Consider the following 23,270-nt stretch of genomic DNA (forward strand, 5'->3'; position numbering starts at 1 on the left):
TGAGGACACGGCCCTGGAAACATGAGGCTTCTTTCATTTGTCTGAAGGAGGCCTCATCTAATTCCTCTTCCTCATCAGTGAGTCAGTAGCTGATATGCACCCACCACAACATTGTCCATGTTGTTCTGCCCTCTCATGCTGACTTCTCAGCCTTCAGCTGATATTCTCTGTCCCCAGACAGAGCTCCACACATTCCTGATGTTCTCCCACATGAAGGGAAACTTCCCCTCTAAGTCCAGACCTCTGGCATTATGAGTACCAGACCCCCAAGATGCCACAGTTTCTCCAGGAGGGGCTATTTGTAGTGTCCTGTAACTCCTCCTGCTGTTAACTTGGGAGAGACACCTTTATCAGGTTAAACCATCTGCATGCAAAGATTAACAGCTGAGCTAATTGTGCTTGAGAAACTTTGGAATTCACCCATCAAAGAGCTCTGAAGTTGTACGAGGAGAAGCGGCCAGTCCTGTATCGGGGCAGGAGAATAACCCCATCCATCAGGACAGAGCAGGACCTGACACGCTGAGCAGGGACCCTGAGGAGAAGGGCCTGGGCACTACAAGGGCCGCCACACAAGCCCGTGCTGCACGCTCACCATGACCAAGGCAGCTGCACACGGGGCTGCATGAGGAGGAGCGTGGGGACCCAGACACCTGGAGTTCTCATCCCATTCGGTTCAGCACTGGTGTGACCCCACACACACGGGTGTGTGCCAGTGTGCGGCTCCCAGTTTGGAGCAGCAGGGAGGAACTGGAGAGTGCAGGGCTGTGCCAAGGCAGGGTTCAGGACCTTGTGCACATGGTGTGGGATGCTGAGGGACCTGGGCTGCTCTGGCCCAGCAGCGCTGGGGAGGCTGCAGCAGTGTAGGAGTAGCCTGAGAGTGCTGGAAGGGTGGTTTCAGAGATGGTGGAGGTTTTCTTCATAGTGGGAAAGCGCATGAGAAAGAAATAATGGCACACAGTGCAGCTGGGGAGGTCCAGGCTGGACATGAGCAGCAAGGAATGTGAGTGGAAGGGCAGTGCTGTGGTGGAGCAGGTCACCCAGAGGCAGTCTGCATCAGCCCAAGGCTTTGTGCTTCAAGGAACAGCTGGGGAGGATGGAGAGAGATCAGCAAAGGAAGGAAGATGCTCAGACAAGAGCAAGGTGGGGCAGCAGGGGAGATGTCTCCAGCCTGCAGGGAAAGAGGTGCAGGGGATGCCACAGCATAGGACAGGCTGTCGTGGAGAGGATCAAGGGATGTAAAGAGGTTTAAAGCCCCCAACAGACATGAGCCCCTTCTCCCCTTGGCTATGGCTGTTGTCTCCACCTCTGATGCCTGTGAGGAGACACCTTGTCCTTACAGCGCAGGGGCCTCATGGCCTCCTTGTCCCCAGCCAGGAACCTGGGAGTTGTGGGACCATAGTCCTGCCCTTGGCCTTGCACAGCCCCACATCACACTGTCCCAGGAAGGGCCCTGGGCAACGTGGGAGGGACAGGATCTGCCTTCCCAGGGCTGGGGGTCAGGGCTTGGCCCTTTGGTTAATGAAACACATCCAGGTGTACTGATCATCAGAGAGACCTTCACCTTGCTTGTCCTGACCTGTCATCTCTGCCTCCAGTTTTCTTCTCTAACCAGATCCTGGGGTCAGTTCCTCAGTAGTGTTCCTCAGGGGAACCCAGTAACATTACAAGAAACTTTGGAGGTTGAATATGACTTGGACTTCTTGAGAGGTTTCTTCAACTTCCTCCAGGGTCAGAGGTTCATGGACTCAGCAGCAAACCCACCAGAGGGGTCATTAAAGCGCCTGGGGCTGCTCCTAGTGCTGCTGAGCTGGGCTGGGCTCCTGGGACACAGGGAGCTCATGGCAAGCGGCAGCGCTGCAGAGAGACAGCTCTGCCCAGGAGCAGCTCCTCTGCAAAGCGCAGCAGGGCTGAGGGCTCTGCCTGGGGATCTCAGGGAGACGAGCAAGGCAGAGAGAGATGAAAGGTGGTCAGGATGGGGAGGATGACTGAGAGCTCACTGGAGGAGAAATCTTTGCAGCCCTTGCCATGGTAAGTCTCTGGGTGCAGGGCAATGCAGCTGCAGCTCCTGGAGGCATCTCCTCAAGTTAGCACAGGCACAGCTTGAGGGATCTGTGAGGAGGAGGCTCTTGGCAGGCAATGTTGAACAGCTGTGTAGCAGGGTGAGCACCCAGGGGTGGCCAGGGCTGTCCTGCAGAGCAGGGTCCCTGCACCCCAGGGCTGTGCCGGGGCAGGGACTCTGCTGCCTGCCAGGGTCAGCGCTCAGCCTGCCCGGGGAGATCCCCACGGTGCTGTGGGGAGAAGCTGTGGGGGGAAGGAGCAACCCGTATCAAAGCAGGAAAGGTGCTTCTGCTGTTAAGGGGGTGCTGTGTGGGTCAGAGCTGCTCACAGCTCCAGATCACCCCCAGGATTTTTCCAAGTGGATGCCTCAAGCAGAAGATCAATGCAAGGATTACCAGAGAGAAAGGGAGCTTTCCTGAGCCTGCCTTTTCAGTTTCCTATCCCAAGGGTTGGGGGGTGCAGGAAAGGATAAAATGAAGATGAGCTCTCATGCTTAAACAAGTCACTGAGACTCCTGAACTGCAACTCAGAGTCATCAGTACATCTGCCAGAAGCCTCATAACATCCCTTCAGCTGCTGCTCTGCCTGTGCACAGCACCAGCATCACATCTGCTGAACCCATCAGCCTTACTCTGACCTGTCCTTTTCCCCAGTCTGCAAACAGGAAGATGCCCCCAGGCAGTGCCCTGTGAACAGGCAGGATCTGTAGGGCCAGGGTGAGGGCACAGAGGGTGGGATGGGGTCTGTGAGCGCTGACAGGGAAGAGACATGGACAGGGAAACACCTCCCGGGGGAGAATGTCCAGGCAGCAGGGAAATAATCCGAAATGAGAGGAAACTAAACCTGGAATTGTTATGGAGGGAGAAGAGAGAACAGAGAACAGTGCAGATCCCTCCTGTGAGCAGCCCCCTCGCCTCCTCTCCCACCCAGCAAAGCCTCTGCCCTCAGGGCCGGGGGCTCCAAGGCATGAAGCAGCTCCTGTGCAGCCAGAGCTCCAGTTCCCTCTGCAGAGCACAGGGGCTGAGAGCAGCTGCCCGGCAATGCTGGTGTGTGGGAGGTGGCTGCACAGCTGGGGAAGGGTGACGCTGTCTGAGTGCCCGGCTGCCTCTGCCCTGGCCTCTCTCACACCCACCCTCACCGCAGTTTCCTTCTTGCTCCACTGCTCTGGGTCACTGCTGGTGTGATCTGGTTCTTGCTGTCAGGCTCTCTGGGGATGGGAGTTTCAGCTGCAGAGTCACAGCCTGATCTTGTGGGTCCTTTCCTGCAGCTGTGTCCATGGGAACACGTGTCCCAGCTTTGCTCTGAGCTGTGGGGCTGTGGGCAATGCAGTGTGTGGGGCTGGGGAATGAGCATTATCTGAATTCCCCACAGAAAAGTGCAGAGATGCTATGATGGAGGAAATGCTGTTGGGTTTGTGAAATGAGCCGTGTGTGTCCTGGGATAGAAATGAGGTGCTGAGACCTGAGGAAAGGGTGAGACATGTCATGGTCTGAGGTGGATCCCTCTGCTCTCAGCAGTGCCTGGTGGCTTTTCAGGGTAACATGGCAGTGTGATCACCATCTCAGAAAGGTGCCAGCCCAGGGCAGATGGAGGAAGACAGAGGGACAGAGCAGCTGCCCTCACTCTGCACTGACCCACAGGCATCCTCTGGTCTCGCAGGACTCGCTCCCTGAGTGCAGCAGAAATGCTGAGGATTTCTGATGTCCAAGAACACTGTCCAGGGGAGATGGTGGTGAAGCTGTAAGAAAACCTGTGACTTTTAAAATGCCTTTACAATTCCTTTTCTTTATCACTGAGAGTGCAGACAGGACAGACTGTATCAGCAGTGATTTCATCTGAAAAATTTGAACCTCAGGACTGACCCCTGCCCAAGCCAATTTCTGCAGAGTTGGGCTGACTTATTAAGAGTCCATGGGTAGAGACCCTTTTGTCTTGGTTGCACACTCGGCCAGCACCAAGCAGGGCTGCAGCCACAGTGCTGAAGGAAGGTCTTGTAGAAAAAGAAAAGTGTGTCTATGTGTCACAGGGGAGGGAGTGTGGGACATGGCTTTCGTTTATGTCAGAGAAGTCTCCACTAAATTGTTACTGACTTTTTCCCCTACGAGAGCACCCTGTACCCAGAGACAGCAGATGTCCAACAGCAGCTCCATCACCCAGTTCTTCCTCCTGGCGTTCTCAGACACACGGGAGCTGCAGCTCTTGCACTTCTGGCTCTTCCTGGGCATCTACCTGGCTGCCCTCCTGGGCAACGGCCTCATCATCACCACCATAGCCTGTGACCAGCACCTCCACACCCCCATATACTTCTTCCTCCTCAATCTCTCCCTCCTCGACCTGGGCTGCATCTCCACCACTGTCCCCAAATCCATGGCCAATTCCCTCTGGGACACGAGGAAAATCTCCTATACAGGATGTGCTACCCAACTCTTTTTTTTCTTTTTCTGTGCTACAGCAGAATATTCACTTCTCACCGTCATGTCCTACGACCGCTATGTTGCCATCTGCAAACCCCTGCACTACGGGACCCTCCTGGGCAGCAGAGCTTGTGTCCACATGGCAGCAGCTGCCTGGGCCACTGGGTTTCTCGATGCTCTGCTGCACATGGCCAATACATTTTCACTGCCACTGTGCAAGGGCAATGTCCTGGACCAGTTCTTCTGTGAAATCCCCCAGATCCTCAAGCTCTCCTGCTCACACTCCTACTCCAGGGAAGCTGGGCTCCTTGTGGTTAGTGTCTGTTTAGGATTTGGGTGTTTTGTGTTCATCGTGCTGTCCTATGTGCAGATCTTGAGGGCCGTGCTGAGGATCCCCTCTGAGCAGGGACGGCACAAAGCCTTTGCCACGTGCCTCCCTCACCTGGCCGTGGTCTCCCTGTTTGTCAGCACCATCATGTTTGCCCACCTGAAGCCCCCCTCCATCTCCTCCCCATCCCTGGACCTGGTGGTGTCTGTTCTGTACTCGGTGGTGCCTCCAGCAGTGAACCCCCTCATCTACAGCATGAGGAACCAGGAGCTCAAGGATGCCCTGTGGAAACTCATATCTCTGTGTTTTCTGAAGCAATAAACTGCTTCTCTCCTTCTACATAGCAGTTTTAATGTAACTAGTTACAGGTCCAGCCTCTCATTTGTATTTTCTGTTTTTATTGAAGTTGTTTTTTATTGTGATAACATTGTCATTCCCTGTCTAAATCACTGTCTGCTTTTCTTTTATAACCACTGGCTATGTAAATGAGGAGCCATGATCTGTGCGTATTTAAACAAAATAAAGGGTCCCGTAGTGATGTGTTTTTCACTATATCCTCCCTGCAAGGCCTGTTTGGAGCTGCAGGGACAGTTCCTGTGTGCATGGGAGGAGGGGAAAAGAGTCCAGCCTGGCAGCCCTGCCAGGGAGCACCAGCGCTTGGCCTTCCAGAGCTGTTCTCGTTCCACTCCCACACTCTCCTTCTCATCCCTTGTGTTGGTGCAAGGCCTGAGTGCTCTGGCAGCCTGGTCACCGTCCTGCTGTGTGTCAGTCCTGTGAGCGCAGGCAGGGACAGGCCATGGGCACTGCTGTGACAGAGCTGGCCTCACAACAGCCTTTCCAGAAAGAAAGGTCATCTCCTATGATCAGGGCCTGAAGGTTTAGCTCTTCTTCCAAACCTTCTCTCAAAAACATGCCCAAAAAAATGGCCACAGATGAAACACCAGGGTACAGCTGCACAGTGTGTGTGTGCAGGGCTGGGCACACAGCAGTGTCCTCTCACAGCCAGGCCTCCTGCCAGAGACCTGCAGGACCAGCAGAGCAGGGGCTGGGCTGTGCCATGTGCACTGGACACCCCGTGGAAGCTGCCCCAGGGCATCGTCATGGACTGGCCCCTCACAACCAACATTTCCAGCCCTGTCCTCTCACCCCAGCTCACAGAGGTTGTTCTTCCCTCCATGGAGGGACACTGAATGAGTAGCTCAGCAGTCCAAGTTTGCATTGTACAGATGAGATGTGAGCATGCACATCATGTACACGAGTTGACATGAACCCAAGTGAGCACAAATGCCATCAGTTATTCCAGGCGGTTCCATGAAGGCCCATGGGACAGACAGTGTCTCGAGGTCACTTCATGTTGAGAGTAACATCCCATGGGAAACCACCAGAATGCAGCACTGGGATGTGCTTCCTTGAACTGAGATCCCTCCCTGTGTCCATTCCACGTGACATGGGACATCTCAGACGAATACAGAGCAGGGGGACACACCTGAGGGCTGAGGTACCTCCCATCCCTTCGGAGTGGCAACAGGAGGTTTTCATTGAACAGATGAGCTGTGAGCATGCACGTCATGTATGTGAGGTGAGAGGAACCTCAGGTGAGATGAGCCCAGGTGAAAACAAACAGCCATTCCTTGAGGTTCCATGAAGGCCTGTGGGGCAGACAGTGTCTAGAGCTCGCTTCATGTTGGATGTTACATACCAGAGAAATCAGCCTAGATGCAGCACTGGGATATTTCCCCACTTAAATCGTTAGTAGGAAATATATTTGATAACTTTGATAGAAGAAACATACAATCATCTGGTCAGGTCCTGGGCCATAGGGGTTTTATGGATGGGTATGGTGTGTTATGACATCAGTTGTGTCTCAGACACTCATAATCCAGTAAGCAGTATGTGACTGTGAAGGGGACAGTGAGGTTAGTTCTGTCTCTGGAGGTGACAGCCCAGCAGCAGGAACGTGGCTGGGAAAGAACCTCTGCATAAGTACCCACAGCCCCTACCCAGGAAGAGGCCTTGGAGACAGGTTGTCATGTCCATCCCACCTGAGAACATGATGGGACAGAAACAGGGACATGCTCATGTCTATCAGAGAAGCTGAAGGGCCAGCAGCAGTCATGGTGAGGTTACTTCTCTCTGGTCTAGTGGAAGACCACAAGAAGACTAACAGGTAGGGTTCCCTGCTTGATGGGCAGTTTCTGAGGTGGTATAGCTTTCCCAAGTAGTAGGAACAACCAGGAGAGGAAAAAAAAGCTACCAAGTGCAGACTGGGAAGTGGAGACTGGATATCAGGAGGAAAAAATGTCACTGGAAGGGCAGTGCTGTGGTGCAAGAGGTCACCCAGAGGGAGCTGGATCAGCCCATGGTTTGTGTTCCAAAGAACAGGCAGTGAGGGTGCAGACACATCAGTGAAGGGACAGAAATGCTGGGGTGAGAGCAGGTGGGGAAGCAGATGGGTGTCTGCAGCCTGCAGGGAAAGAGGGACAGGTGTAGGACTGTGTAGAACAGCCTGTGATGGAGATGGCAAAGGGCGCTGGTGAGGCTGGAAGGAACCAACAGGACCCAGGTCTCTGACCCCTTGGCCATGGCAGTTGTCTCTGCCACTGAGGTCCATGAGAAGACATGTTGTCCTCATGGCACTGGGGCCTCGTTGCCTCCTTGCAGCCCCATGGGGAAGCTGGAAGGTGTTGTACCAGTGTTGTCCTTCCCTCGGCCTTGCACACCCACATCCCACGGTCCCAGGAAGAGCCCTGAGCCGTGTGTGAGGGACAGGATCCCCCTTCCCATTGCCTGGAGGTCGTGGCTTCTCCTTTCTGCTTCAGAAAGCAAACCAAGGGGTTTCTCAGCATCAGAGCTGAGGAAAACACTAAAAGGAGACCTCACGGTGGCTACAGCTTCCTCACAAGGGGAGAAGGAGGGGTAGGTACTGATCTCTTCTCTCTGGTGACCAGTGACAGAACCCAAGGGAATGGCAGGAAGATGTGCCGGGGGAGGGTGAATTGGACATGAGGAAAAGGTTCTTCACCCAGAGGTGCTGGACACTGAACAGGCTCCCCAGGGAGGTGTCACGGCCCCAAGTCTGACAGTGATCAAGAAGAAACGGGGCAACATCCTCAGACATATGGTGTGAACTGTGAGGTTGTCCTGTGGAAGGACAGGAGTTGGACTCAATGATCCTGGAACACAAAAGGTTCCACTTCAATATGAGAAGAAACTTTTTCAGAATGAGGGTGACAGGGCCTGGAACAGGCTGCCCAGAGAGGTTGTGGAGTCTCCTTCTCTGCAGACATTCAAAACCCGCCTGGTTCCTATGTAACCTCACGTGGGTGTTCCTGCTCCAGCACGGGGATTGGACTAGATGATCTTTTGAGGTCCCTTTAAATCCCCAACATTCTGCGATTCTGTGATTCTGTGATCCTTGTGGGTCCCTTCCCACTCAGGACATTCTATCATTCTATGAAATACTAGGTCAAAAGCCCATGTTTTCATTGTACAGATGAGTTGCAAACATACACATCATGTGCATGTCCACTGTGTGCATGTGGTGAGATGAACCCAAGGGAGCGCAAATGCTTTCAGCTATTCATTAGGGATCCATAAAGGTCAGTGGGACAGAGATGGTGTTCAGGGGTCTCTTCCAACCTGTGTTATTGTAGGATTCCATGATTCTTTTCCTTGGAGATCTCTTTCAAGACAGAATAGACAGAGGAAGAAGACAAAAAAGAGACAGAAGCAGAGATATAAAATGCCCCAGTGTAAATACAGCAGCTCCTCTGAGGAACGTTTCTCCACTCAAACCCTTGATAGGAAATCTATTAGATACATTTGATGAAACCACCTTAGTTTTACCTGCTCACACACTGGAGCACAAGGAGGGCGATGGCTGGGTACGATGTCATGTGCTCAGCTGTGTCTCAGGAACTCATAGTCCAGTAGGAAGCCAATGGCTGTGGAGGGGACTGTGAGTCACTTGTGCCTCTGCAGGGGACAGGCCAACAGCAGGAACAGGGCTGGGAAAGGACTGGGAGGTCACACATACGAGACGAGCAATCGGGCCCAATCAGCATGGCTTTATGAAAGGCAGGTCCTGCCTGACCAACCTGATCTCCTCCTGTGACAAGGTGACCGGCTTAGCAGATGAGGGAAAGTCTGTCGTGGGGGAGTGAATCTGCCACACAGCCTGTGGATGTTGTGCACTCAGACTTCAGTAAAGCCTTTGACACCGTATCCCACAGCATCTCCTGGAGAAGCTGCAGCTCATGGCCTGGATGGTGTATCTGCGATGGATAAAGAACTGGCTGGAGGGCCGGGCCCAAAGAGTTGTGGTGAACGGAGCTAAACCCAGTTGGCGGCCGGTCACGAGTGGTGTTCCCAGGGCTCAGTATTGGGGCCAGTTCTGTTTAATCTCTTTGTCAATGATCTGGATGAGGGGATCGAGTGCACCTTTAGTAAGTTTGCAGATGACACGAAATTGGGTGGGAGTGTTGATCTGCTGGAGGGTGGGAAGGCCATACAGAGGGACATTGGCTGACTGAGGCCAATTGTCTGAGGTTCAACAAGGCCAAGTGCCGGGTCCTGCACTTGGGTCATAACAATCCCCTGCAACAATACAGGCTTGGGGAAGAGTGGCTGGAAAGCCGCCTGGTGGAAAAAGACCTGGAGGTGTTGATTGGCAGGTGCTGAACATAAGCCAGCGTGTGCCCAGGTGGCCAAAAGGCCAATGGCCTCCTGGTGTGCATCAAGAATAGTGTAGTGGGCGGAACCGGGGCAGCGATCATCCCCTTGTACTTGGTGCTGGTGAGGACACAACTCGAATCCTCAGTTCGGTTTTGGGTTCCTCACTGTAGGAAAGACCTTGAGGTGCTGGAGTGAGTGCAGAGGAGGGGACAAGGCTGTTGAAGGTCTGGAGCACAAGTCTTCTGAGGAGCAGCTGAGGGACCCCGGGGTGTTTAGCCTGGAGAAAAGGAGACGGAGGGGAGACCTTTTTGCTCTCTACAACTACCTGAAAGGAGGTTGCAGCATGGAGGGTGTTGGTCTTCTCCTGGGTAGCAAGTGATAGGATGAGAGGAAATGGCCTCAGCTTGTGCCAGAGAAGGTTCAGAATTGATATTGGGAAACATTTCTTCATGGAAAAGGTTGCAAAGCAGTGGAACAGGCTGTCCAGGGAACTGGTTGAGTCACCATTGCTGGAGGTGTCTAAAAGATGTATAGATGCGGTTCTTAGGGTTTAGTGCAAGAGTTGGGTTATGGTTGGACTCGATGATCTCAATGGACTCTTCCACCTGAAATGATTCTATGATCCTTTCTGGAATATTAATAGCTGATAGTTCAGCTCATGACTTGTTTCTGGGATGTGTGCTTTTAAGCTCACAACTTCCAGTGTCTCTGACAGGGCAGCGGAAGGCACCTAACTGGAACCCTAACTGTGAGATTCCCTCTGCTGAAGGACCTTTTTGGGTTTTGATTTCGCCACCTGGAAGCCCCTGGGAGCCCTTGCGAGAGTGGCGGATGTGGCGTGGGCGTTACCACAGTGATGGCGATCACACTCCCACCCCTCACCTTGAAAAAGCCTCAGGGACAGCAGTTCCTGTGTGAAGAAAGGCTGAGGGAGCTGGGGCTCTTGAGCTTGGAGAAGAGGAGACTGAGGGGTGACCTCATTCATGGGGATCAATATGTGAAGGGTGATTGTCATGAAGATGGAGCCAGGCTCTTCTGGGTGACAACCAGTGATAGGACAAGGGGCAATGGGTGCAAACTGGAACACAGGAGGTTCCACTTAAATATGAGAAGAAACTTCTTCTCAGTGATGGTAACAGAGCCTGGACCAGGCCGCCCAGGGAGGTTGTGGAGTCTCCTTCTCTGCAGACATTCCAACCCACCTGGACACTTTCCTGTGTAACCTCATCTGGGTGCTCCTGCTCTGGCGGGAGGATTGGACTGGATGAACTTTCAAGGTCCCATCTGTCACAGTCCATCCGGTGATATGCTCGTGATGGTTCATTTACCCTGATCTCGAAGCGCAAAATTAAGGCAACCAAAATGCCAAGCGGTTATAATTCAATCAAACAGCGTTACTTTATTATTTTGATTGTAAAGCGGCACACGATAGAGAGAGTGGAGAAAAAGGAAAGGAAAGAAAGGGGGAAAAAAGGGTTGGCTACCACCACCAGTTCCAAAGGCGTCCCTATGGTCTGAGGTCCAGTACAGTGTCCTGCCGGTCCTCCGTTGTGATCCGTGATCCTTTGGTGGGGAGAGCTCAGCGATGTCCCGTCGGGAATCGTCTTTCATGCTTCTTCACCCCGCTTTGCTCCCATGGATTGAGGCCAATCTCTGCCTTTGTTTCGCAATCCAGGCTGAACTGCGCAGGCCTGAAGGCTCCCCGCTTTGCTTGCCAGAACCTGTCTGTGCCTGCATCGCCTCAGTTCAGGGGTCTCTTACTGGTCCATTGGGTGACCTCAAGACCTTCGTCAAGCCTCTGCGCATGCTCTTCTTTGTTGGCCTTAGTAGCAGGGAGGAGGTGGGGGCAAGTTTGGCTGAGGCAGCAGGTGAAAATCCATCTTCTGCACAGCAGCTATAGTCCCCAGGTCGGAGAGACCTGTAGAACACAATTCCTTTTAGGAGGTGGGGGCAAGTCTGGCTGCGGCAGCAGGTGGAATCCGTACAGCAGCCATTGTTACCTGTAGCCCCCGGGTTGGAGAGACCTGTACAACACAACTTTTTTCGTCAGGCCTCTCTCCAAGTCGTTGTCCAATTCTTTCTATCAGGGCATCTGTTCTCCAAGTCCCTGATGGTGATGTTGAGGCAAATACTGTTCTTCGGACCGACTCTTACACCTTCCAATCCCTGATTTCTGTGATTCTGTGAGATGGAGGGGCCAGGAGAGGGAGATGTGAGGAGATGGATGGGTGAGGAGATAGAGACACCAAGAGAGGGAGAGTCGGGTGGGTGGTGGGTGAGGAGCTCGGGATGGACAGATGGACAGAGACACGAGGAGATGGAGACACCAGGAGATGGAGATGGAGGGACCAGGAGGTGGGTGAGAAGATGAGGATGGACAGATGGACAGATGAGGGTGGAGACACCAGGAGATGGAGAATGAGGGTCAGGTGGGTGGTGGGATGAGGAGATGGAGGGATGGCCATGTGGAGAGATGGATGGATGGACAGATGGATGATGGACAAGTAGACACCGTCCAACTAGATGCCCCCTGCTGGGCCCTCCGCTCACTCACACGTCTTGTTGGGCGACACCAACTTCCTGGTGGCCCCAAAATGGATCCAGATGAACTTCCCTGGGAGAGCAGCAGTGGCCACTGCCCCTGGCAGGTCCCGCCCACAGACCCCACCCACAGGCCCCACCCCCTCCACTCACCAGTCAGGAGGAGTTGACGGGAGATGTTAGGGTCTTGTGTTTTCCATCCTCCAGATGAGGTTGGATGAAGTTGGGAAGATGTTTGGGGGTCTCAGTTGAGGTTCAACATCCTCCAGGTGGGTCAAAGTTGGGGAGATCTTGGAGTCTTGGAGTTCAATGTTGTCAGTGTGAGGTGGGACAACATTGGGGGAGACGGTTCATGTCTTGGGTTCTCCATCCTCCCAGGGGAAGAGGAATGAAGTTGGGGAGATGTTTGCGGGTCTTGGTTGGGGTTCAACATCCTCCGGGTGGGACAACACTGAGGGAGATGTTGGGGGTCTTGGAGTTCTCCACCGGCTAGATGAGGAGAGGTGAAGCTGGGGGAGATGGTTGGGTCTTGGGTACTCCATCCCTCAGGTGGGACAACACTGCGGGAGATGTTTTGGAGTCCTGGGTTCTCCACATTCCAGATGAGGTAGGACAAAGTTGGCAAAGATGTTTGGAGTCTTGGTTGGGGTTCAACATCCTCCAGGTGAAGAAGGCATGAAGTTGGGGAGGTGTTTGGGGTCTTGGGGTTCAATATCCTCCAGGTGGGACAAAATTGAGTGAGATGTTGGGGTTCAACATCCTCTGGATGACGTGGGACAACACTGCGGGAGATGTTTGGTGTCTTGGGGTTCTCCACCCTCTAGATGAGGTGGGACAATGTTGGAGAGATGTTTGGGGTCTTGGCTGGGGTTCAACATCCTCCATATGAGGTGGGGTGAATTTGGGGAGATGGTTGGGGTCTTGGGATTCTCCACCGGCTAGATGAGGTGGGACAAAGTTGGAGAGGTGTTTGGGGTCTTGGGTTCACTATTCCCCAGATGGGACAACATTGGAGGAGATGTTTGGTCTCAGCTGGAGTTCAACCTCCTCCATGTGAGGTGGGGTGAAGTTGGGGGAGATGTTTGGTCTGGCGGTCCAACATCCTCTAGATGAGGTGCGGTGAAGTTAGGGAGACGGTTGGGGTTGAACATCCCCAGGTGAGGAGGGGGTAAGTTTGGGGAGAAGTTTTGAGGTCTTGGAGTTCAACACTCTCCACATAAGGTGGGATGAAGCTGGGGGAGATGTTGAAGTCTTGGTTCTGGTTGGCCCAAGGGGTCCAGGCATGGGACATCTGGGCCTGGGTGGCGCAGTGGAGCTGGAGATGGGACATCGTAGGACTTGGTGTCCCCAAAGTGTCCAGGGATGGGACATTTTAGGTCTTGGTGGCCCAAAGTGTCCAGGGATGGGACATCCTGGCCTGGGTGGTCCATGAGTTGGGGCATTTTAGGTCTTGGTGGCTCAAGGGAGCTGGAGATGAGACATCTTGAGTCCAGAGAAGGGACATCCTTGGTCTTGGTGTCCCCAAACCGTCCAGGGATGGGACATCTTCGGTCTTGGTGGTCTAAGGGGTCCCGGGATAGAACATCTTAGGTATTGGTGGCCCAAAGTGTCCAGAGATAGAACATTTTATGTCCTGGTGGCCTAAGGGTTTCAAGGATGGGACATCTTGCGCTGATTGGCGCAAGGTATCCAGGGATGAGAAATTTTGGCTCTTGATGGCCCAAGGGCACTGGAGATGCAACATTTTGGTTCCAGAAATGGCACAACCTTGGTCTTGGTGGAGCAAGGGGGCTGGAGATTGGACATTCTGCATCTTGGTGGCCCAACATGTCCAGCGATGGGAGATCTTCGGTGCAAGGACAGGACATCTTGGCCTGGGAGCTCCAGGGGTCCAAGGGTTGGGACATCCTCGGTCTTGGTGGCCCAAAGAGTCCAGGGCTGGGACATTTTGGGTCCAGAGATGGGACATCTTCGCTCCAGGAATGGGACATCTTGGTCTCAGTGGCCCAAGGGGTCCAGTGATGCGACATCCTGGGTCTTAGTTGCCCAAGGGGTCCAGTGATGGGACATCTCGGTCTTGGTGGCCCAAAATCTTCAGGAATGGGACATCTTGGCCTGGGTGGTCCAATGGGCCCAAGGTTTGGGACACTGTAGGTCTTGGTGGCCCAAGATACCTGGAGATGGGACATTTTGGGTATTGGCTTAAAAGTTCCAGAGATGGGACATCCTGCATCTTGGTGGCCCAAAGTGTCCAGGAATGGGACATGTTGTGTCCAGAGATGGGACATCTTGGATCTAGGGATGGGACATTTTGGTCTCAGTGGCCCAGAGTTGCCAGTGATGGGGCATTGGAGGTCTGAGATGAGTCATTCTGGCTCACAGTGGCCCAAGGGATCCAAAGATGGGACATTATAGGTCTTGGTGGCCTATGGGGTCCAGGAATGGCACATCTTGGCCTGGGTGGTTCAATGGGTCCAAGGGTTGGGACATTTAATGTCTTGGTGGCCCAAGATGGCTGCAAATGGGACATCTTGGGTCTAGAGGAGGGACATTCTGGGTCTTGTTGTCCCCAGAGTGTCCAGGGATGGGACATTTTAGGTCTTGGTGGCCTAAGGGGTCCAGGGATGGGAGACCTTGCCCTGAGTAGCCCAGGAAATACAGGGATGGGAAAGTCTGGCTCTTGATGGCCCAAGTGGGCGGTAGATGGGACATTTTGGGTCCAAGGATGAGATATCCTGGGTCTTGGTGGCCTCACGATGTCCAGAGATTAAACATCCTGGCTCTCAGTGGCCCAAGTGGTCCAGGAATAGGACATCTACGTTTTGGTGGCCCAAGGGGTCCAGAGATGGGACATCTTGGTCTTGGTGTCCCAAGATGGCTGGACATGGGACATCCTGGTCTTGGTAGGTGAAGGGGTCCAGAGATACAACATCCTGGGTCTTGGTGGCCTCACAGTGTCCAGGGACAGGACATCTTGTCCTGTGTGTCCCAAAGTGTCCAGGGATGGGACATTTTAGGTCTTGGTGGCCCAAAGTCTTCAGGGATGGGATGTCTTGGCCTGGGTGTCCCAAAGTCTCCAGGGATGGGACATTTTAGGTCTTGGTGGCCCAAAGTGTCCAGGGATGGGACAGCTGGAGTCTGGGATGGGACATCCAGGGTTTTGGTGGCTCAACGGGTCCAGGAAAGGGACATTTTAGGACTTTTGGTGGCCTAAGGAGTCCAAAGATGGGACATCTTGGCCTGGCTGGCTCAAGGGGGCTGGAGATGGGACATCTTAGGACTTGGTGTCCCCAAAGGGTGCAGGGATGGGACATCCCAGGTCTTCGTGACCTCACAGTGTCCAGGGATGGGACATTTTGGCCTGGCTGGTCCAAGGGGTACAAGGGTTGGGACATTTTAGGTCTTGGTGGCCCAAGATGGCTGCAAATGGGACATTTTTAGTCCAGAGAGGAGATATCCTGAGTCTTGGTGGCCAAAAGTGTCCAGGGATGAGACATTTTAGGTCTCGGTAGCCCAAGGGGCCCAAGGATAGGATATTTTAGGTCTTGGTCACCAAATGTGTCCAGGCATGGGACATCCTCTGTCTTGGTGACCTCATAGTTTCCAGGGATGAGACATCTTGGTCTTGGTCGCCTAAAGGATCCAAGGATAGGGCATTTTGGCACCTGATGGCCTCACAGAGTCCAGGCATGGGACATCTTGTTGGCCTAAGGGGTCTAGGGATGGGATATCAGGGGTCTGGTTGGCCCAAGAGGGCTGGAGACGGGACATCTTGGGTCCAGAGATGGGACATCTTGGTCTTCGTGTTCCAAAGTGTCCAGAGATAAGGCATCTTCGTCTTGGTAGCCAAAAGTGTCCAGGGATGAGACATTCTAGTTCTTCGTGGCCTAAGGATCCAGAGATAAGACAGCCTGGCTCTTGGTGGCCCAGAGTTTCCAGGGATGGGACATCTTGGCCTGGGTAGCCCAAGGGGGCTGGAGATGGGACATCTTAGGACTTGGTGTCCCCAGAGTTTCCAAGGATGGTTCATCCTGGGTCTTGGTGGCTTCATGGGGTCCAGAGATAGGATATCTGGGCCTGGGTGGACTAAAGTGTCTAGGGATGGGACATCTTGGATCCAGGGATGGGACATTTTAGGTCTTGGTCCAAAGTCTCTAGGCATGGGATATCCGGGGTCTGCATGGGATATCCGGGGTCTGCATGGGACATTCTGGCTCTCGGTGGCCCAAGGGGTCCAGGGATGCAATGTTTTAAGTATTTGGGCCCTAATGGGTCCAGGGACAGGAAATTTAACCCTGAGCAGCCGAAGGTGTCCAGGGATGGGAGATTTTGGCCCTTAGGGGCCTCACAGTTTCCAGGGATGGGACATAGCGGCAGCGAGAGCGACTCCGGTAGCAGTGCCGGCCATGGCAGCGTGTCTGGCTGCCACCACGTCTCCTCTTTCACCAGGACCGGGCCACAGTGAGGTGGCCACGTCCCTGTCCTGCCAGAGGATGCAGCTCTGCAATCCCAGCCCCGCTTTTAAAGGGGTGCCTGGGCAGGGCCCTTTGTGACATCACCAGTGACATCACAATGCCCCACTGTGGCAGTTGCACATCCCCCTGAGATCCAGAGCCTTCAATGGGGCAGTCGATGGCTCCTTAGCACCTTTTGTGCCCCGCTGTGCCTGTCCCCACGTACACACCAGGGTGGTACCAAGGTGCTGACAGTCACATCCTCCCCTGCCCCGGGCAGGGTGACTTCACCTGCACCAGCTGGGGGGCAGGAGGGGTGGGACCCTCAGTCAGTTGACAGGGTCCTCAACAAAGGAGGTGCCCAGAGAGGCCGAGAAGCTTCTGGACTATGTTGTAATGCCCACAGCCTGTCACGTCCTGCCCTCAGGTAGGAGTGCGGAATGGAGGGAATGCAGGTTCTCGTTTTCCTGTTTCTGGGAGAGTTTCATCCTCGGTGGAGGAGGGAGCTGAAGGTATAATGGGTAGGACTTCTTTCATGCTCTGTGAATGTTCTTTTGGATTATGCCACCTTGATACCAGTTTACTCAGTTTATCAAGGGGTAAGTAAGCCTTCCATTATATCTCCAGGAACTCCCTTTTAAATTCCCAAAACCCACCATTGTTGTTGGATCTTAGGTTGTTCCCCCTTTCCTCTTCTAATATGCGGATGCTTCTTTCTTGGAGCACTGGTAGCAGCAGCAGTACTGGTAGAAAGGGGCACATTCTTGACTTCAACATGACAGATTCCTCTCGACCTTTCTTCTAGGATTTTTACAGGGCCACATTTCCTATTATAATGTATCAATTCTTGTGCTGTTTCCCCCCACGTCCACACCTTTTTAGTATTTGGTTGGTTGGGGAAAGTCAGGGCAGGGATGAACAGTGAATCAATGGCAGTGTCAGGTCCATCCCTCTGGCTCCCACTTCTGGTACCCTGGCTTCTGATCAAACCTTCCAACCTTTCTACTGGGCTCATCAATGCGATTGTCCTTTGAAGGTTTAAGTGACTCTGGAAGTCCCCTTATCAAGGGAGTCATCATGTCAGGACTCACTGCCAGCGTCATTGAGGATTCACATTTGGGAATCAATTTTCTTTCATGTATCATTTGCAAGCAGGCTGCTTTGTGTACACTTTCTAGCAATTGATCAGGTGTGCCAGTGATTGCCAGGGGCTCTCCCCTATCTAAAGGGTTTAGCCCTCCAGCCCAATAAGCAGCTCGCTGGGTTAGGGATCACGGGGCACGTCTGTCACCAGTTGTTAAGAAAACTTCATATCCCCAGTAACCATTAGCTTCCTGTTCACTTAACTGAATTTGGTCTCTCCCAGTTAGGGATACGCGCCACACGTACTCAGTTCTTTAGGGAGGCACCCATACTCTTTCTTTAGTTTGCCAGCTCGGTGGCAGTGTAAGGTGTTTGCTTAGTTGTAATGTGAGGGTCAGTATCCTCCTCATTTGCATAAAAATATTCTGTTTTCACTAAGGGTCTCACGTGTGGGTATTCCTCATCACGTCTTCTCGTCTCCTCCAATTCTTTCTGAGGGTAAATCTGATTTATTTGTCTGATACCTTTCTCCTCTAGCTCCCGCCCCCTCAGCACTCCTGTGTTTTATAAACATTCCTCCTTTAGAGTAGCTTGTAATGAGCGGTTTTCTTCCATCACTTTTTCTAGTTGTGGTGAACAATTTTCTAATTTTTGTTCTAAATTGGAGATTGTTTTTTGCAAAATCTGCACCAGATTTTCAAGGGATTCTATAATTTTGCTTTCATTACTACATCGCCTGAGACGATCTTCAATCGCTGCTGCTAGGATGGCTCCTACGACAGCACAGAACATAGCTTTGTTCTTATCTGATCTAAACTTAGTCTGTAGAGAAATTACTTGGTCCACTACACTCTGCAAATTAGCCCAGTTATTACGAGCCCAGTCTTCTCCGGATACAGGGGGTCGAGCCCCATACTTTGCTAAAAGTGTGTAGAACGAGCCTCGATCTTTCACTAGCCAAAACTCTTGATTATCAGCCTTTTCAGTCATTCTTATTATGAAGGGACCAAACCCACTTTGGGAAGGCACAACTTAGTTACACAAATCCACAGCAACTGCTGTGTCACCTTTCTCTTTCCCGAGTGGTTAGAGGGGCCAAATATCTGCTACAGGAAGGCTCAACTTAGTTACACAAACACTCAAAGTTGCCCCTTCACTCTCTCTAGCAGACAATTCTCATCAACATGAGAACAACACCCATTTTTGCACTTTGAGATCCCGGAGACAGAGCCCTCAACTCAAGTTTGGAGTGCTCAACACCAAGGTGTGTGTGGTGTGTGGGAAATCTGAATTGCCTCCCTCGCATTCTGGACACCTCTCACCTTATTGGTTAGGGCAAGTTGTGGCTGGAGTGAAACTTTCTTCCCCTAATACTGACCACACAATACCTGCACTCCTCTGTATTCTCAGAATCCTGTCTGTGACACCAATTTAATGTCACGGTCCATTTGATGATGGACTCGTGATGGTTCGTTTTCCTTGATCTTGAAGCACAAAATTAAGGCAACCAAAATGCCAAGGGGTTATAATTCAATCAAACAGTGTTAACTCTATAATTTTGCCTGTAAAGTGGCATGTGATAGAGAAAGTGGAGAAAAGGGGAAGAGGAAAAAAAGGGGGAAAGAGGATTAGCTACCAGTTTTCCAGAACTGGGAATGGATTTAGGACACAAATGTCTTCAGCTCCAGGGACACAAACACCTGGTGCCAGTGTAGATGCCCCGGGAACCCCTGCCCAGGCTCCCCCTGCATTGCAAGGTGCTCTGGTCTCCCCCAGGTCCTCTGTGATAGATGCCAATCCCAGGCCAGCACCTCAGGTGCACTGGGGCCCCAAAAATGGCCCTGGCTGTTTATGGTGAGACAACTGATGACTGATGTCTGCCTGGAAAAGTGCACTTTGTTGTTGTTGTTGTTGGTTTGGTTTGGTTAGGTTTGGTTTTTTTGGGGTTTTTTGGGTTTTGCTTGTTTGTTTTGTTTGTTTGTTTGTTTCTGGGGGTTTTTGTTTGGTTGGTTTTTAACATATTAAAACAAAAATTCTACAACAAACAAAAAAACACCCACCAGAAACACAAAAAAATGCTAAACAGTGAATTACCAGGAAGTGTACTAAGGGTAGGAAAAGAAATATTGGTCTTCTCCTGTACTTCTATTTCCAGCACTCTATTATTTCAACTCCCTCGTCATTCAGGAGTTTCCACCACTCCTGATTAAATGTCCATGTCAAAGGACAACTTTCCAGCAGACTGTCTGGACGTTTGCCCTTCCCAGTGCTCTCAGGTTTCCTCCTCCACTTGCTCTTTGGTCATTCAGTTGCCTCTCAACTCTCTGGTTTCTGCTTTGAGCTTCAGGGAGTTACAAACTTGCCCCATTCTTCAGAAGTCTAATTAACATGGTAGTTAACGTGTTAATTGTGTTTATATATATCCTTTCCTATCTCTCTGTCTACAACAGTTCTTGTGTGGATGTCCCGTGTGGATGGTGGACCTCATTAGATCCAGCTCACACACACAGTTGAGGAAACTGTTTTAGTGTTTATGAAATTGTGTAGTGTTTACACAGGAGAGCAGGTGGGAGCTGGTGTGCAGGAGCTGCAGCATCCACCTGCAGAGCTCAGTGCAGAAGTCTGATGTGAGGAAAAGTGATGCCAGTCCCAGGTGGCCAAGGAGGGAACGGGCAGACTGGGGGTGGGCGGTGAGCAGCAAGGGTGTCCATACAGTGTCCAGCCTCAAGGGACTGTTCTCCTGCCTGTCCAGATGTCTTCAGGAGACCCTCTGGATCAATGTCCATTGCAGAATGCTGCTGTCACTTCTTCTACACACTGAAAAATGACAGAAAATACCCTTGAAAGAAAAAACCCTCCTTTATGAAATCTTCTTTGAAGTCTTCATCAGTAAGTGTCCCATTGAAACCTCTCCAGTTAGTTCTACAAGTCTTGAAGATTTGAAGAAAATTAGGAAAGAAACATCGCTCGTTAGGGCTTTCTGTGTTTTAATGAGCCCCATGGCGTATTTGGTGCTGAGTCCATGAACCTCAGATACCAAGGACAGACTGAAGAATCTCCTCAAGAAGTCCAAGTCAGAAGCAAAGCCCAAAGTACCTTGAAGCATTAATGGGCCCCACTGAGGGCTGTTACTGACAAAGCCTCCCCAGGGACTCGTTAGAGCAGATAATTGGAGGCAGTGATTGCATCAGGCAAAGGCAAAGTGCAGCAGCTCTGATGCTGAGAAAACCCTTGATTTGTTTGATGAAGGAGAATGGCCAAGCCTTGACCCCTGCCCCTAGGAAGGGAGATCCTGTCCCTCACGTGTGTCTCAGGGCTCTTCCTGGGGATGTGGGGATGATGCCCAGTGCAGGACAATGGTGTGACACTCCCTGGGGGGTGCAAGGAGGCAATGGTGCGCCATGGCCATGACAACCATGTGTCTCCTCTAGGCCGCACTGTCAGGGACATCTGCAGACACCCCATGCACTTCCCCAGCTTGTTCTCACCCCGGTGTGTCCCCACCTGTGCTGCTGAACAGCTGATCCCAGCAAGAGAGAACAAAAGGGCAACAGGCAAAAAGACCCAAAGGCCAACTGCAAAATGGCAGAACGGCAAAAGGCCGAACTGACATCGAACTCCTGACAGAATGAAACTTCTGAATGGAACTAACCAAACCAGCTGGAAAACCCAAAGTAATGGATGTAACAAACCCTAAAAGCCAGCTCCAGCTTTAGACTGAGCATGACGCTAATCACAGGGAATATTTCATTGATCAGCCTGCATGTCAACCCAGGTGCTGTCCTGTCTGTGTCCCCTCCTGCCAATTTGCATCTGCAGCTGGATGGCCAAAGAAGTCCTTGGTTTCCCTGACAACAGCCAAGATATCAGTGAGTTCTGACATTCCTTTCATACCAAATGGCAAACACTGTAAAGCTGCTAAAAGAAAAAATTAACTCTATGCCAGGGAGGAAACAGCGTTATCTCATTATTCTCATAGTAAATCTAAACAAAAGACTGTAGTAGCTATGAAGGAGAGAGATTCAAAATGCATGAAGAAAATTAACTCGATTTCAGTAAAAACAGCACGTTTCCTCAGCCTCCACTTCACCAGGCTAAAGAAGTTTGGGTCTCTCAACATCTCCACACATGACCCAGACTGTCTCTGGCCACACAACATCTCCTCCCCGTTCCTCCAGACTGGGGAACCTCCCACTGGGACACCCCGCTCCAGATGTGACCACACCAGTGCGGAGTCAAGATGGACAATAACTGCCCTTGGCTGGGTGGCCACGCTCCTCCCAGTGCAGCCCAATGTGCTCATGGGCGTATTCCTGTTTAGCACCACTGAGAACTGACTGAAGAGCCAGGCTCAGAGGGTTGTGACCAGCGGCACAAAGCCCAGCAGGAGGTACCATGAGGAGCACTGAAGGACACTGTACTACCCAACATCTCCTCCCCACAGGTGTCCCTTGGGTCCCTGGAACCACCTCAGTGACAAGGGGGAGAGCACTGCCTGTATGGGGTGGAGGAGATGGGGTCTGGAATGAGGGTCCTGGGGCAGTTTCTCCTGGTTGTTCATGCAGCAACAAGCTGGGCTGGATATTTGGAGAGAGGAACTCTTCCTAAGGGCCTCCAATGGGCATGGGGATGGTCTACAGTTTCCTGCATGCTGCCTTTTCTGGTGGAGATCACAGAGGCTGCCGGCCCTTTAGAGGACCCAGGACAGGCCTTGTCCTTCCCCTGGTCACAGCTGGACCCCAGTTCTCCAGCTCGGCCCCAGCTCAGGAGCCTTGTCTAGGGGTGACTTTTGGGGTAAGGTTGACAAGAGGGGTGCATAAGTTTGTCTTAAGGACATGTGATGAGCACCAGGACTGAAGTACCAGAGCAAAATGATGTGTCTTCTGGGTGAATACTTTCTTCGGTGCAAATCCTGAAACAGAGTCCCAGACTTGCTTTCCATGCCACCCTTCACGAGGGATGATGCACTAAGAGATGGCAAGTGGGGGACACCGATCCTTCTCCAGCTACTTCCCAGGCCTGGTGAAGCACCAGGACAGCAAGGACTTCTGGCCCTGCACCCTGAACTCTGGGTATTACCTTGGGGCAGCTGAACACCAGCATTTTTCTCTCCAAGGCAATTTCCAGCCCAGGTCAGCTCCTGTCTGATCTCCCCCCATCCCTCCTCTGATCTGGTCTGGTGCTCCTGGCCCCTTCCCTGTGCTCCCCACAGGGCCCCAACCTGGCACTGATGCTCCACAGAGCAGGTTGGCTGCAGGACCATGGGGTGACTCCACACTGGTTGTGCTGCTCAGTGAGGGACACAGATGCAACTGCATGGGCTGCACTGTCACTGAGCTCTTTCCCGGGGGTCTAAAGCTCTGGAATGGGTTCAGAGCATTTCTTGGGACTCATTGGGTTTTCCGCTCATTTCGGTTCAGCAATCCCTTCCTTGCCCTTCAGGTGCCTGGAGATTGGTGCAGGAAGACGCGGCCTATTCCCTTCCCAGGGATGGAGGTAGGCTGACCTGCCCGTAATTATTCAAATTGTCCTTCCTGCCCTTCTTGAAGATGGGTTTGACATCTTCCTTTCCCATGGACCTCAGAACTCCTCTGTTTCTGCTGTCACTTTTGAAAGCACAATCAAGAATCATGGGCAAGGGTGATGTAGCAGACAGGAGCATTTGCAATGAGCCTGTCCAAGGGAGCTGAGATGAATCTCACTCGGCCACTGAGGTTT

The 23,270-nt window shown here is 52.3% G+C and overlaps 1 protein-coding gene across 1 annotated transcript; it reads left to right on the forward strand.

Annotated features, from left to right (window-relative positions):
- Positions 1 to 4,569: 4,569 nt before the first annotated feature.
- LOC135999424 (olfactory receptor 14J1-like) lies at positions 4,570 to 23,057 on the forward strand (the record flags this gene model as incomplete). Its single annotated transcript, XM_065652980.1, has 2 exons — positions 4,570 to 5,031; positions 22,995 to 23,057. Coding segments are annotated over 2 exons (525 nt in total), but the record flags the coding sequence as incomplete, so codon positions are not given.
- Positions 23,058 to 23,270: the final 213 nt, after the last annotated feature.

This window comes from Caloenas nicobarica, chromosome 28, assembly GCF_036013445.1.
Source record: "Caloenas nicobarica isolate bCalNic1 chromosome 28, bCalNic1.hap1, whole genome shotgun sequence".
NCBI classification, from domain to species: domain Eukaryota; kingdom Metazoa; phylum Chordata; class Aves; order Columbiformes; family Columbidae; genus Caloenas; species Caloenas nicobarica.